We start from the raw sequence: 13,080 nt of genomic DNA, 5'->3' as shown, positions 1-13,080 counted from the left end.
TGTGTGCATGCTATTTTCAGAAATAAAAGTAAGTGTGACTATTCCTTTGGAGGGGGGAAAAAAGGAGAGGAAAAAATAAAAAGATTTGGGACAAGAAAGAGTAAGACAGAAGGGCTGAGAGGGCTCGAGTCATGGGACAGAGTACAGAGAGGGAAGGAGGAAGGAGCAGTTGGGCAGTGTGAGGTGCTGATGAGGTGCAGGGGCAGGCAGCCATGAATTAACTTCTGCTTGATCACCTACTCTTGCCAGAACTGTGTAGGTAGAAACTGGAATAATCCTAGCATTGCAGGCTGCCCCAGAGAGCTGAACTGAAAGCCAGACAGTCCATACATCTGCTTCGACTTTCATGTTTAAAGGAATCGTAAGTTCCTCTGCTGCTCTACAGGACGCTCCCCCGCCCTTGCCTGTGTTACATGCTGCGAGCCCTCCTTCTTTGAAGCTGTGTCCCTCAGTCTGCTCTTCTACACAAAGCCAAATTTGGGGTCAGTTCTGTTTACTTTTCCTTCCACTTACATTTGATTTGAGTTATCCTGCCAATCACCGTGTATGGGACAGGATCAGGGGCTTGTGCCTTGGCAGGCAAGGGATACTGCAGAACTTGTTGCTGCACATGTCGGCACGGATCTGCAGAGTCTAAACGAAGGGATCTGAGCCCTGCTACTTGTCCTATTAAGACTGCAATTGTGTGTGAAGAGAAAGTGGGATGGGAATGCCAGTTAAAGGGAAAAAAACCCTTAAGGAGTGAAAAGCTAAGACATGTGCAACTCCTACTGGAACAGGGAAGCTGATCAGAGTTTTGAAGGAAAGACTAGACTGCATGGGCCAATAGCATATTTGGGTAGGGCTGGCAAAAGCAGATTCAGGAAAGGAGTTCATTATGCAGTCAGGCTACCTACATAGCCAAAGAATTGGTGGAGGAAACAGGAGGTGCCTGTGTGAACACATCAACTATTGATGTGATAATGTGCTATTAAAAAACCTAGGAAATTCAAGCACAGAATGAACATAGAATTCACATTTTTCTTTGGAATTTTCTGCCCTTCCAAAATACTCAAAATCTGAAACACATAAAATTATTATTGAAAGTATTTCAGATGCATAATTACATCATACACTAACTGGCCATCTCTACGCTCTATTTAAAAAAAAGAAGACTAATACACCCGTAACACACTGCCTGTCTTTGCAATACCAAGGGACGTTTTGGCTCTGGGAAGGCTTGCATGGGTGATACACGCAGAGCTGTGCACAAGCACAGGCTCTTGTCATGGACTGTGTGCTTGCCAAACTTTACCTTCCCTCCACACTTCATCATAGAACTAGTTTGACCCTGCTTAAATTTATCCATCGTTAAACACATATCTTCCAATAATGCTCTTACAATTCTGTTGCAAGCTTTCATGTTTATCGCCATTCTTGATCCTCAAGCTCTTGAAGTCATACCAGTATGTCAGAGCATCAATTATTTAAGATGTCCCCGTTCTTCTAATTACAAAAACAAGTTTGGGGAAAAAGCCAAGACAGACATCATTCCCTCAGGTTTTTTTGAACACTTCATAAAGGTTTTGTGCAGTTGTAATGTGTGGGACTGGCAATACCAGGTGTGTGCCGGGACCGGGGGCGGCTCTCACAACGGAGAAGGCATTGGGACTCTTTTGCAAAAGGCAAGGGCCCTGCGTTGCTCTCCTTTGCTATCCATCTCTCACCATTAGGTTTTGTGCTTAGCTCCTGGATTCATGTGATGTAGTCAAACAAAAATCCCTTGGTTTTGGTTTTTTTTTTCTTTTTTTTTCTGAAGGCAATGGCTTGCTATTTGTCAAGAGTGCAAGAGTAAGCTTGACAATGCAACGTGAAGTTGACAAGGAACTCAGCTCTTAGAAAAGGGGTTAAATAAAAGCAGTTTTATAATGCTTCGTTTCCACACGGGGGAACAGAGGAAGCGCCAGACTGTTTCTAGAGCTGTTTTTCCTAATAAATGAGATGCTGAACAGGCACCCCCCTGAGAATGAATGGCTCTGCACTGAGAGTTTGCGTTAAATGCTCCTGACCCCTGGGATCACTCGTGTCTCTCCCCACGGGAGACCCCAGCGCTGCCCGGGACGCTCCCTGCCCTCGACCCCACCACCACCCCGGCAAAGGCGGGAAGCGCCGGGCAGCGGACGGGCACTGCCCCCGCCTTGCCTTCACCTCGCGCCGCGCAGGCGCGGTCGGACCGCGCATGCGCCGAGGGGCCGGCGGCGGACAGGTGCGCAGGCGCAGCAGCGGGACGGGCCGCCGCGGGCGGGCGGGCGCGGGTCTGCATCCGGGTCGCCGCCGTGCCCATTGTCTGGGGAAGGGGCCCGGGGCTCGGCGGCTCCGCGGCGGCTGCACCCGAGGGCCCCTGCCCGCCCGCCGCTCACCTGCGCAGGCTTTAGTAAGTGATCCTCAGCGGCTCTTCGCGCCCTTGTCCCGGGGAGATGCCTGGGTGCCCGCGGAGTGCCCCCGCCCCTTCCCCCTGGGCGGGCGCGCGCATCGCCGTCTCTCAGGCGCCCCGCGGCCCCGGCTGCCCTTTCCCCGTGCCTCTCGTCGCTGGCGCTGATGGATCACGTCAAGGCGCTACGTCTGGAGGTGCTGCTGGCTCCGGGGGTCTCAGGCGGCCCCAATGACCGCCCAGCTTCCCCCGGGGCTCCTGCCGGTGCCCGGGGCTGCGGGCAGCCCGCCAGCCGCGGCCGGTACGGTGCCGTGTTGTTTCCCGGCGCCTGAAGGGAGCACCACTGCTCCGCTGGGCAGGCAGCTCCTGGCTGGTTAGCGGTGGGTAAACCCTTCCCGGTGTGCGTGCCGCCGCTCCCCTCCCTCACCTGTGGGAATGAGTGTCTCCGGGTCCCCGGTACCGTCTGCATCTGCCGGCTGCTCTTCGGGCGGCGTGGCGGAGACTGCTCCTGCCTGTCACGGCCATTCTGCCTTTCCTTCTAATTTAAATGTCTTTAACCATGCTGAATTCTCATTATGCCACCTAGTAACAATACTATGTTTTTTTTTCTGCAGTGGACCGCAGTTCGAAGAGGAGACAAGTGAAGCCTTTGGCAGCTTCGCTGCTGGAAGCTTTAGATTATGATAGCTCTGATGACAGTGATTTTAAAGTTGGAGATGCTTCAGGTAAATATGCTTCCTCATCTCCTCGGTTCAGAATTACTTCATTTTTGTTTTATGGTTGCTCATTTAATATCATATGGGAGACAGAATGGTATTAGTGAACTGTTGGGACTTGGAGCCACTTGAAGTTCAGTGACTCGATTGGATAACTGGAAATTCTTATGCTGCAGATAAGAAACAGCTGATTAAACAAAACATCCGTACAATACTTCAGTTGCAATTAATTTTTTCTCAACAGAAAACTCATGATTATGAAACAAGTTTTGGTAGAAGCATTTGAGTAGCTTCTGCGCTGACTACCTTAGCTATATCTATTGCTTTTTATTTTTTTCAGTGTAGAGATAATTTTTGAAATATTCACTGCATTTAGTATTGAAATAAGAATGCTCTAAAGCCATTTGTTTTGAATCAGTCTGGATAATAGTTTGTTGTGGACTTAAGAACTTGCCTATTTCTCAAGGTTAATTCCACTCCGTGAGTGAAAACCTTAAGCAGGTTCAGTTCAGGTTTTTATTGTTTTTTACAATAGACATACTTAAGGTGTCCATTCAGATGGCTATGCAGGAAGGTCTACGCATTTCATACTAGAAGGAAGTCCTTGCCTTAGAGTATTTTTGTTCTGCAGTCTTTTCTATGTGTGCAGATTCCTGTATCTGCAGTGAACATACACAGAAACTGATAGTAAACAAGATGCCAAAATAAAATGAATAAATTCAAGTATATTGGAGGGAAGGGAAAGAAGGGGCAGGAACTGTTTGTGAACAAACTGCACACTGGATGTTCTGTGGCATATGCTCGGGGAAATAAGCAGAGATGCAGGATGTATAAGATATAAAGGAAGCATTATGACAGCTTGTCAAATCACTTTGTTATTTCTGCACTGGGGACGCTGATCTATGTTTTAATGTGGATGTATCTTGCAAAAATATTCCCCATCTCCATTTAAAGGCTTATTTTTTAACATCTGGCAAGTTTCTTCTTGTTAGTGAACTTAAAAATGCTTAATGATCATTTCACCAGTGCCAGTTTTAAGATAAGCCCCAGTGGTCCTTGTTTTGTTTTGTTTTTTTTTTTCCCAAGCTTAGACATATTTCCCTTGGTTCATCTTGTAGAAGCAGACTGCGATGACTTAAGAGAGTAAAACTGATGTCATCTTACCGATTTCATGCTAAGATTTTTGGGGGCTTTTTTCATTTACTTTTTAAATCTTGTTTTGGGGATTTTTTATCATTTCTTTTGAGTAAGGGCACTGCCTTTTGTTAAAGACAATTTGCTATAAAAGGAAATGATTTTTAGTTCCCCCAAAAAATCTCCTTATTCTGGAACAGTAGTGTAGGCAGGTTTTAAGGCAAAAGGAGAATTGGAAATGGAGTATGGGACATGGACACATAATCTAGAGCAATATATTATTTGATTAAAAGACAGTCATTAATTAATTAAAAATAATGAATAAAGCTTCCTCACTCAACTATATCTAAATGCAGAGGATTAATTTGTAACTGACATCCTCTGACTTTTAGGATATAGTATGTACACATGGGGGGGTGTCAGTGTCTAGCCCTGAGAGTATTTCAATCTCAGTTTCATTTTGAGGAAGTTGGATGATTTTTTCCCTTAGAAAAACAACACTGAATTGAAACAAGCATATGAGGAAAAACCCAAGTTCTACTTATAAAATGTTTTTCTAATTACTGTTTTGTGTTCATATATCTCATACAGCTTTTTTTTAACATTTCAGAACCTATATCTGTAACGTGTAGAAATTAATGTTCTGTTTAATAAAATTTAAAAGTTAGTGAAAAAACTTTGAAACAGCGGCAGAGTTTGACATTTTACACTTTATTAAAAGATTTTCAATGTGAAAGGAGAAAGTTGTGAGGATTTGGAGAAGTAGGGGAATAGAAAGCTATAAAACATACAACCTCTTAAGTTGAAGGAAAAGAGAAACATTTCGTATGTGTAATACAAGTTAAATGGATAGTTGCAGGATATTTGAAACAGAACATCTATGCTGATTTAAAATTAAGCTGGTATAACATAGCCTTAAATTTGGTTGTACCTACTCTGTTTAGATTCGGGTGGAAGAACAGCTTAAGTAAAGGGACGTTTTTATACACACGTGTATATAAATAAAATTGATAATTTCAAATTTATATATTTATAAAGAATGTGTGTGTAGACATACAGTCAGCCCTACTAGACAATTTCTGGATTGTTACTGATAGAAAACATATTTTCCTTTTTTTCACTGTGGATTCAGCCTTCAAAACATAATGTGTATTTCTCCATTACAGTCACAGCTGTTACTCTTTTTCTTCTTTCAGTGACCACAGAGGTTTCTCTATGTGCAGCCTGTTGCAAATCAGTATTTAGTATTTGTTTGAATTCAGAATTTCATTGCGTAGTTTGCTTACAAAGGGAAGTAAATGTGACAGAAGGAAGAAACAATCTTTCTACATTGAAAAAATAAATTCTACTCATGCACTCAGAAAAATCCCATAAATATGGTAATTCCGCAGCTCTGCAATGTATGTTTACTTGATTCACAAATGCACATATAGGTGTTTAAAAAAACAAAACAAATTTGAAAGTTAAAGGACTATTTAAATACTGAAATAAAATAATTCTGAAGCTGTTTACTCCCTGTTGATTGTGTTGCATCGATACGTATGAGCTTTAGGTTGTTAAGTGATATGTGCTAGTAGACGATACTGTGCAAGTCTAGGAGGACTGAGCCCTGAACATTTAAGCTTTTACACATGTTCATTGTTCTATCAGATTTCTGGGAATATGAGATGCAGTAAGGATTTTAGAAGTTGGTATTAAGTACTTTTAGGAAGGAATTGGAATTTCTGAATTTTTGTATTCAGAGTCCTGATGCCTCGGTACATTTTTTTCATTACAGAAAATATTTCTAATCACCTAACCTCTATTTCCACCAAAAAAACTCCATAGGAGATACGGTGTTTACTTACAGTGTAGTTAATTTCTTTTCTTTTGGATTTAGGTCACACCAACAGGCAATTTCCACTTTAAAGAGCTCATCATTCTGACGTCTCTTTACGGAAACTGATTTTAGAACTGTTATATTCTTGTAAATTTACTTAATGTAAATAGTTTTCAGGCCTTGGGCTTTTCATCATGTTAATATTGAACGAAGTAATTTTTTAATGGCTTCTCTGTTTCTATGTAATAGAAAGTAGTAATGCCATATTTTAAAGTACTGTATTTTTCTGGTTTTTATAAACAACTTGAAAAATTTGTTCCTTAAGTAAGAGTGTCATATGTAATCTTAATGTGGGATCAATCAAAAAACTGTCCCTTTGGAGTCAGAGCGTACAAATATGTGACTTGAAATTATGGTACTGTAATATACTCAACTGAAGTTTTTTAATAATGTGTTTCACAATACAGATCAGTTATTTGAAGTTTTGCTTTTAAGTTAACTAGAGCATACTTTGGGTTTTTTGTTGTTTTTTTCTTTTTTTTTTATTTAATTAGAGTAGCTGGAGATATACTGATGTCAAAATCAGTGTATAGTTGTAGAGTAATTCCCAGCAGGATTCCAAAGCAAGGATTTACCGCTTTTCTTCTCTCTCATCGGTGAAGTCGGTCAGTTTTGGTAGCTCATATACTGAAATTGAAATGATGCAGAGAACTGTAGTGTGGTCCCTGAACAAGAATGATGGGTGAATTTAAAGACTGGCTCTCTATCTCAGTGTAGCTAAGAAGAGCGTAGCTGAATGCTGCCTTGAAGAACTGGATTCTGTCACTACTTCTGCTACAAGTCTCCTAGACTCAAATTTTTAGAGACATTTGTAAATGTTTTTGTTATTTTGGTGTTGAGCATGGAGCCTGACTTGCATAAATATTATGTACTATTATTGCAATTGAGGTCAGTAGGAGCTCTGTTTAAAACGTGTAATGATCTATATAAATGCATATATTAGGTATTCTGAAAAACCTGTCACCTGCTCTAGAAATAAAAAGTTGCAAATATCTTTATCTTTCTGTAATTTATTTCCTCTTAGCACAAAGGAGATTCCACTTTTGCTTTCCTGTACAGGATATTGTAGTATAAAGAAATGTTTGTGAAGCACCAAAATACTATAGTGATAAACACTACTGAGATATTGGTGAAGAAACTAATATGTTTGTTTTTGAGAATAAACTTAAATGATGTGCAACAGAAAAGTTGTAGGGTGACAGTGAAGGTAAGAGAAAATATTGATTAGCTAATCATTAGTAAATTGTCATGTCATTGCACAATCTTAATTTGCAATCATTTCAAGGCTTGACTTTGCAGCTGTAATGTGTAGTCCCTCAGAGTGGAATTCCCAAGGGCTTTTTCCCATTGAGAAAATGGTAAATACGGGCATTATGTTCTCTTGGGTTATCTTCATCCCAAGTGAGATCTTTTATCCATACAGATGTCTGCCACTTGAAGTAACACTTTGGAGTGACTGACAAGCATTTTGAACTTGAATTCTCTTTGGAAACACTGAGATTTCTGCTCTTCTGCATGTTTACTGACAGCAGAGGAGTAACATAACAAATCTAGGCTTTCATTCCAGCGTCTGGGCAGGGTGGATTTAGTGATGGGGTGACATTATTTTTCTTTGTTTTCCCCCTGCTGTGACTCTTTGTGCCTTGTCTTTCCAGTCTGTCTGTCCATTATGGAACCCTAGCTCATCAGTTCAGCATTGTTCTGCCTGTTCAGTCAGTCTTGAACAGAATTTTCATGGTCTCCTATTTAACTACTCCTACTTTACTTTCTCTTGCATCTCCTCTTTTTTGTGTGTGTGTCCATCTCTTGTGTATTTCCTGCCACGTGGAGAAGGTTCTTCTGCGCTTTATTAACTCCAGCTTGGTGGGATGGTTTATTTGCAGCCTGGCCACCTCTGAGAGTCTAGACATGCTCAGTGAGGATGGGATGTTTCAAGTATATACTTGTTACAATGCCTCAAAGACTTAGACTTAGCATGTCCCAGACAGATGTTCAACTGTCTCCCAGATGTCATTTCCCTAGTACAAGATGTGAAACTCTTAGGTGTTTCTGGGAAAAATATCTATTCTAGCTCACTATTCAATAATTTGGACTGGAATCCAATTTTATGGATTATTTAGGACTGTAGCTTTGCTGAGGGAAGTCATGGGGCATGCAATACTTCATCCCAAACAAGTAAAGTTTGATAACATTAAGAACAGGGAAACTTGGAAATGTCAAGCAAATTCAGGAGGTAGGGTAACCAATTCCATCTGTGTTACAACATTGTAAATAAGGTTTGTTCCAGTTCCCAATGACTCAAGTCAGAGTTGGCCACCTTTAATTTTGAGTGCTTTTACCGCTTGAATAGACATCTACTGAAATGCTGTGTGATATAATTACTGCTAGTATAGAAATGAGGAAATTGCTTACGAAACAACTTTCATTTATGTTCCTCTTCCATCCCTTTTTCTACTAAACTAAGTACTTATCTTCTGAAACAAGTGTAATCGTGGATCAGTGATCAGTTTCGTTTCCTGCTCTGCCCAGTCTACATCGGCAGTTAATACAGAGTTTAGATACTTTTTTGCAAAACATAATTTGAGAAGTGAATTTCTCTCCTTAGAGCAGTAACATCTTAATATATGTCGGGTTTGTTTCGTATATTATTAATTACGTTACTTTGGACAGTTCCATTTTTTAAACTGCTAGCATTACCAATGTTGAATTGCCAATGTCTACCAATGTTTAATCACCATACTCAGCAAAATAGCATAGAAAGCCAGTGGCGAATATCTAACTGATGCTAGATTCTCTTTTTTGAAGTTATGATGAAAGTGAAGTATTAAGCCTTTTCAATTCTTGCTTTCAGTATAGTTATATTGGTCTTAGCATAATGAACCTCTGTGGGTTTAGCCTAATAGACAAATGTGATCAGGAATTTACGAGTTATACAGCTCTGCATTTGGCAATTTAAGAGTTCATATTTTCCATATATTTTCTAGGTTTTCCTGCCTTATTTTTACATCTCGTTATTAATATCAGAACTTTCTAGTTAGTTTAAGCATTTACTTAAGGTAATTTGGAGTCTTTCAAATTATTTGCAATTTCTAGATCAGACGTACGGGAAGTACAGTGGCTTTTACACATGCTGGTATAGCACATATGCAAAGGAGTTTTTGTGACTCTGGAGCTGTTCTTGTAAGGATGTTTATGGGCAGAGGCTGTTGTTGACAAACACTTTTTGCAGTGCTTTCCACTTTCCCCGTCTGCCAGGATGCAGGCAACCTGGGTGAGGGATTGTACATGGTGTGTAACATGGTGTTTTAGCAGAGATACCCAGGTAATTTCACATCATCATGTCAAAGATTTGTTGTCTGCCTTGTGATTGGGAGAAAGAGGCCAAGGGACAGCTAGACAGGGTGATGATGATTGAGTGGCTTTAACCTCCAAAAGAATTAACCTCACTTGTAGCCTGTTTTTTGTTACCACCCTTGAAAAGAGGGTATTGTGAAGCACACTGTGAGCTGGATGACTTCTCACATGATGCCTGTAGATTATTATTGAACAATATTATTTAGTAGGAATAACTTCAGACATGGTAGTTGTTTTCTGTATTGCATGCTCAGTTTTTCAGGTTTTTCACTCCTTTTCAGCATTCCAGGATCCTGGATTGTATTCTTTGTATGTACCTTTGAGCACGTGGGTAAGACTCAACCAGACAGGACTCAGTGCAAAAAAAAAAAAAAAAAAAAAACTTCCCAAATTGATGGCAGATGCTTCTCTTCTGCTATCTGGAGCTGGTTAGGCTTTGTTAGTGGAAGAGGCAAGCCCAAAATCAAGCCCGTGATTTCCTTTAACTAGCTTATCCTTCAGACTTCACTTAAAAACAAGCAATAAAGCTGCTTTTCAAAGAGTTGCTCTTGTTAAGTTAAATACTGCATTGAAGAATCAGCCTGTTTTCTGTGAGTGGGTGGCCATGTACTTACATAGTGTAGCACTTACTGTCTGTATACATGGATTTTCTTAAAATCCATTGTTAAAAAAAAAAATAATCAAGGGGTACCATGTTTAAAGCTGGTTGTAAAATGGTCCTGCAAAACCCTGGGAGGAATTTTGTAACTGCTGTAGTGATTTCATTAGCTTTCCCCTGAAGTCTTGTGCATAGTATTTATTACACAAGCCTCCACAGCTGATGTGGAGATTAGTAGTCACTTCTGTTTATTACACTTTTTCTTATGTTAATTCTGGAGCATAATGTTCTGTCCTGGAGAATTCCCCTCAGAATTACCCTCTTTGAATTTTACTGCCACCTGCTGTTGTGCTCAGTAGAGCTAAAGGTACAAGGTGTACAGAAATAAATGATGCTTTTCTCACAACTGTTATCTCTCATATTTGTTCTCAGTGCAACTCTGTATTCTTCACTATTTGACGGTGTATCTGGCCCCATGTTTCACTGAGAGTAGCTTGACTTCTCTCCCAAGGCAATGACATGATATGGTTGTCAATTTGAAAAAGCCATTCTTTAAGAATTTCTTTCAAGGAGAAAATTGTATACTACAGCCTCTTCCTAACTGAAAGTGCATCTGACAGAAGAACACCTGCAAAAATAGCTGTTATCACAGAATAGCTCTTTCTAGAAAAGTACCTATCACAGTGGATGCATTCAGACAGAAGAGGGATATTCCTTACTATAGGTATCTCTGATGTGTACATGCATGCAGAAAGGAGAATACAAAGCATAATGTGCAGGCATAAGGCAAAAAGAATTTGAAGGAGAGCAGTGAATGTAACTAATGTGTATTTGTTCTTTGCTTTATATTGTTTGCATGGCATAAAGCAGCTAAAGAATATTCTCAGTGCTGTAGTATTGATGTACAAGAATCACTGTTGGTATTTAGAGTGCTGTTAAAGGTCAAACTATACCCAGGCTAAGATTCCCCTCCAAAATGAAGTGGAAGCTTAAATTCACAAGAAGTCTAAGCATATTTAGAAACGGAACAGCACAATTAAAGCATCCAAACAAATTACTGTCGTGGAGTTATGGTGGGGAAGTAAAACAAAAGAAAATAATATAAGGTAACTTAAAAATACAGTTAAATTAATTTTAACATGGCAAAACCCTATGCTACCTTATTTACAGCAAGGCAAGTAGTGCACATTGGTACTCAGAACCTCTGAAATGAGATAGAAAAATACATTTTGCTTTTAAACGTACATATGGCATTTAATTTATAATATAAATGTCTAGTATGAGAATCTAGCTTTAGGAGTTACTTGTAAATTGTTTGTGAGAGCTGGCAAATATCATAGAATGGTTTGGGTTGGAAGGGACCTTTAAAGATCATGTAGGCCAACCCCCTGCCATGGGCAGGAACGTCTTTCACTAGATCAGGTTGCTCAAAGCCCCATCCAACCTGACCTTGAACACTTCCAGTGATGGGGCATCCACATCTCTGGGCAACCTGTTCCAGGGTCTCACCACCTTCATCATAAAAAGTTTCTTCCTTATGTGCAAACCAAGCCCTACCCTCTTTCAGTTTAAAACCGGTCCCCCTTTTCCTGTCACTACAGACCTTGGTAAAAAGTCTCTCTTTCTTATAAGCCCCCTTTATATATCGAAAGGCTGCAAGAAGGTCTCCTCAGAGCCTTCTCTTCTCCAGGTTGAACAACCCCAGATCTCTCAGCCTTTATTTGCAGGAGAGGTGTTTCAGCCCTCTGACCATTTTCATGGCCCTTCTCTGAACCCACTCTAACAGGTCCATGAATATGTATCCAAACAAAGCTATTGTAATTTAAAAATACTTTTTTTAGATTGCATATTAGTTAACTGTTTTTTATTTCCTAGGCATACCTGAAGAGTATTCTACTATTTCAAAACTTCAGTTAATTATGTTGTACTTCCCTTACTACCATTAAGGCTGGTAGGCATAGGGAAGTGACTGAATTATTATTTTCTCAAAAGACTGTACAAGAACTTGTGTTACTGCATTCTCTTTTTTTTTTTTTTTCTGGCTCTCTAAAGGTTAGAACGTTTTCAGGAAACTTTTACTTTCTATTAGCTTGTAAGGGGACTGATAACCTTAATATCCCAATCAGTAGTAGCAGTGCTGATGGATTTTTTTGTTGATAATTGTATAAACTCCTCATCAAATACTTTCACATACAGGTATACACAGAAAAAGACAAAACTGACCGTTATGTCGAAGTAACAACTGAGTTACTGGCTAGTCATAGACAGTGTTCTGTAGGGTGGAAATAAATGCCACGTGAAGTGTGTAACACACTGGCCCCACTGTTTTTTATTTGGCTTTGTACAGAGATGGATGTGCACAGAAATTCTCTGTGTAAGGTGATACTGAGTGGTGTTTTTTTGTGTGTGGTAACTAAAGTGATTAGGGATTTTTTTTTAATTTGCAAGCATCAACATGTTTCTTCTTTACATCTGTGTGACAGTACATCAAGAACTTGGTGATGGCTCTGAGCAAACTGAAAACTGTAGCCATTACCTAATTAATCCCTGCATTGGATCAAACAACTTTATATTTTCTTGTTAATTTAAAAAAATATTTTCTGAGTTTTTCTTCATTAAAACTAATATTTTAAATGGAAAGTAGTAGGTGAATATAAGGTGAGAGATAGTCAAGGTGGATGATGTTTATAAAATGTAACAAGTTCACTTGTCATCTTTTTCAATAGTTTTTTCATGTACTTTATAGTACAGATGCCTTATTTTTGTGATTTTTTTTTTAATACAAATCCTCTTCTGTTCCTTTTTATTGCACAGATTGGCCTGTGTTAATTAATGGAAATACTGACTACACACAGAACAATACCGTATGAGTGGTATAAGGTTAGAATTTATGCATTGTTGTGCAGCTGCAACACTGAATGAGGCATAGCTTATGTGGGATTAATAAGTGAAATAACATTGGAAATTAAAAGAGCCCCCAAATGTACAA

At 39.7% G+C, this 13,080-nt stretch overlaps 1 protein-coding gene across 1 annotated transcript in view; it reads left to right on the top strand.

Moving 5' to 3' along the window:
* The first annotated feature begins 2,218 nt into the window (after nucleotides 1-2,218).
* Nucleotides 2,219-13,080, top strand: part of PHF14 (PHD finger protein 14) — a 170,195-nt gene continuing 159,333 nt past the window's right edge. Inside the window, 3 exon segments of the mRNA XM_072854214.1 lie at nucleotides 2,219-2,339; nucleotides 2,342-2,413; nucleotides 3,025-3,135. Of these exon segments, the coding sequence (XP_072710315.1) occupies nucleotides 2,219-2,339; nucleotides 2,342-2,413; nucleotides 3,025-3,135 (304 nt within the window).

This window comes from Ciconia boyciana, chromosome 2 (genome assembly GCF_034638445.1).
Source record: "Ciconia boyciana chromosome 2, ASM3463844v1, whole genome shotgun sequence".
NCBI lineage: Eukaryota > Metazoa > Chordata > Aves > Ciconiiformes > Ciconiidae > Ciconia > Ciconia boyciana.
This window is presented reverse-complemented; position numbering and strand designations above follow the sequence as displayed.